The sequence below is a fragment of the Limulus polyphemus genome, unplaced genomic scaffold (genome assembly GCF_000517525.1).
Source record: "Limulus polyphemus unplaced genomic scaffold, Limulus_polyphemus-2.1.2 Scaffold8511, whole genome shotgun sequence".
In the NCBI taxonomy this organism is placed as follows: Eukaryota; Metazoa; Arthropoda; class Merostomata; order Xiphosura; family Limulidae; genus Limulus; species Limulus polyphemus.
This window is the reverse complement of record NW_013674121.1, coordinates 10,735-12,062: the sequence shown is the minus strand read 5'-3', so window position 1 is coordinate 12,062 and position 1,328 is coordinate 10,735. Positions and strand designations below refer to the sequence as shown.

General features: G+C 37.3%; 2 protein-coding genes across 2 annotated transcripts in view; both read left to right on the top strand.

Annotated features, from left to right (window-relative positions):
- Positions 1-1,328, top strand: part of LOC106475392 (probable G-protein coupled receptor 21) — a 29,621-nt gene that overhangs the window by 18,012 nt on the left and 10,281 nt on the right. The window lies entirely within an intron of this gene.
- Positions 541-1,328, top strand: part of LOC111083193 — a 2,194-nt gene continuing 1,406 nt past the window's right edge. The window contains exons 1-2 of the mRNA XM_022379506.1: positions 541-560; positions 1,026-1,324. Coding sequence (XP_022235214.1) covers positions 541-560; positions 1,026-1,324 — 319 coding nt within the window. The remainder of the gene's footprint in view (positions 561-1,025; positions 1,325-1,328) is intronic.

Below are 1,328 nucleotides of genomic sequence, written 5' to 3'. Positions count from 1 at the left end.
ACTTACAACGCTAGAAACCGGGTTTGTACTTAATTACAAACATTAAACACTGTCAGATTAAGTACCCGAAACATTGAGTTCTTTGTGTTAAACATGTATTTATAAATTGCAGTTCAAGGTATTGAATAGTCTTATTTCCCGATAGTTTTCAAAATTTAAGTAAGAATTACATTTATAGCATAGTTCATTAATATTCATATATATTAGTAATGACTCAACACATAGTTATTCAACCCCAAGGTTTTGAATCTGTAATTCGGTTTCTCAGTTTACAAGTGATGAGAAGTGGTAGCTATGAAAGTGACTTTCAAAGGAATTTCAGAAAACAAAAAGGTTTCTATTGGATAGAAAGATTAGGCCTATGAAATAAACGTTGTAATCTGAGCCCTCGCGGGCTTTCTCAGATGCAGCAGGGTTTTAAACGGCTTATATTTTGCTGTTGCCTGTGTTATAAGCCCTAACCCGGTAATCAACTTTTCAACATTGATTTATGTCAGGTATTGGATATCGCATTAAAAAGGAGTTCGGTCACGCGAGCTGATGAATACAGCAAACTTCGGGTCTGTTTGTACTTGGCGAGGTTTACTATATCACCCGATAACAACGTTCTTTTCCGATGAATTTTTTTCCCTACGGAATTTCGGTTATCACTATTACACAAATGACGAACTTATCTATAGTACCTGTATTAGTTAACTTTGTCATTAGGATCGCATTAACAAAACAATTCTATGTTTTTAGAAGTTGAATTGTCAACTAGAGTTTAGTAACATTTGTGATAAAACTAAGTGATTGACATGGGACTAGTCGTGGCCTAATTGTTAACGTACCGGATTGTGGACCCGAAGGTCTGTGATACGCGTCCTGTTAACGTGAAAAAATCGTGCTTAATAAGAGTGACGGTTAATTCCCGCCATTCGATTATAGTAACCCAAGAGTTAACGATGGGCGCTGTCTACCATTTCAAAATGAAGAACATATAGTCTTTATGTACTTTTCACAAACAACCGAAACAAATAAAACAGAGAAGAAGAAGAAGGCAAGGGTGTGTTTCTTAACCAGAGATATACTGGAAGTGGAGACAGACGGGAAGAAGGCAATAGTGTGTTTCTTAACCAGAGATATACTGGAAGAGATGACAGACAGGAAGAAGGCAAGGGTGTGTTTCTTAACCAGAGATATATTGGAAGTGGAGACAGACGGGAAGAAGGCAAGGGTGTGTTTTTTAACAAGAGATATACTGGAAGTGTAGACAGACGGGAAGAAGGCAATAGTGTGTTTCTTAACCAGAGATATACTGGAAGTGGAGACAGACGGGAAGAAGGCAA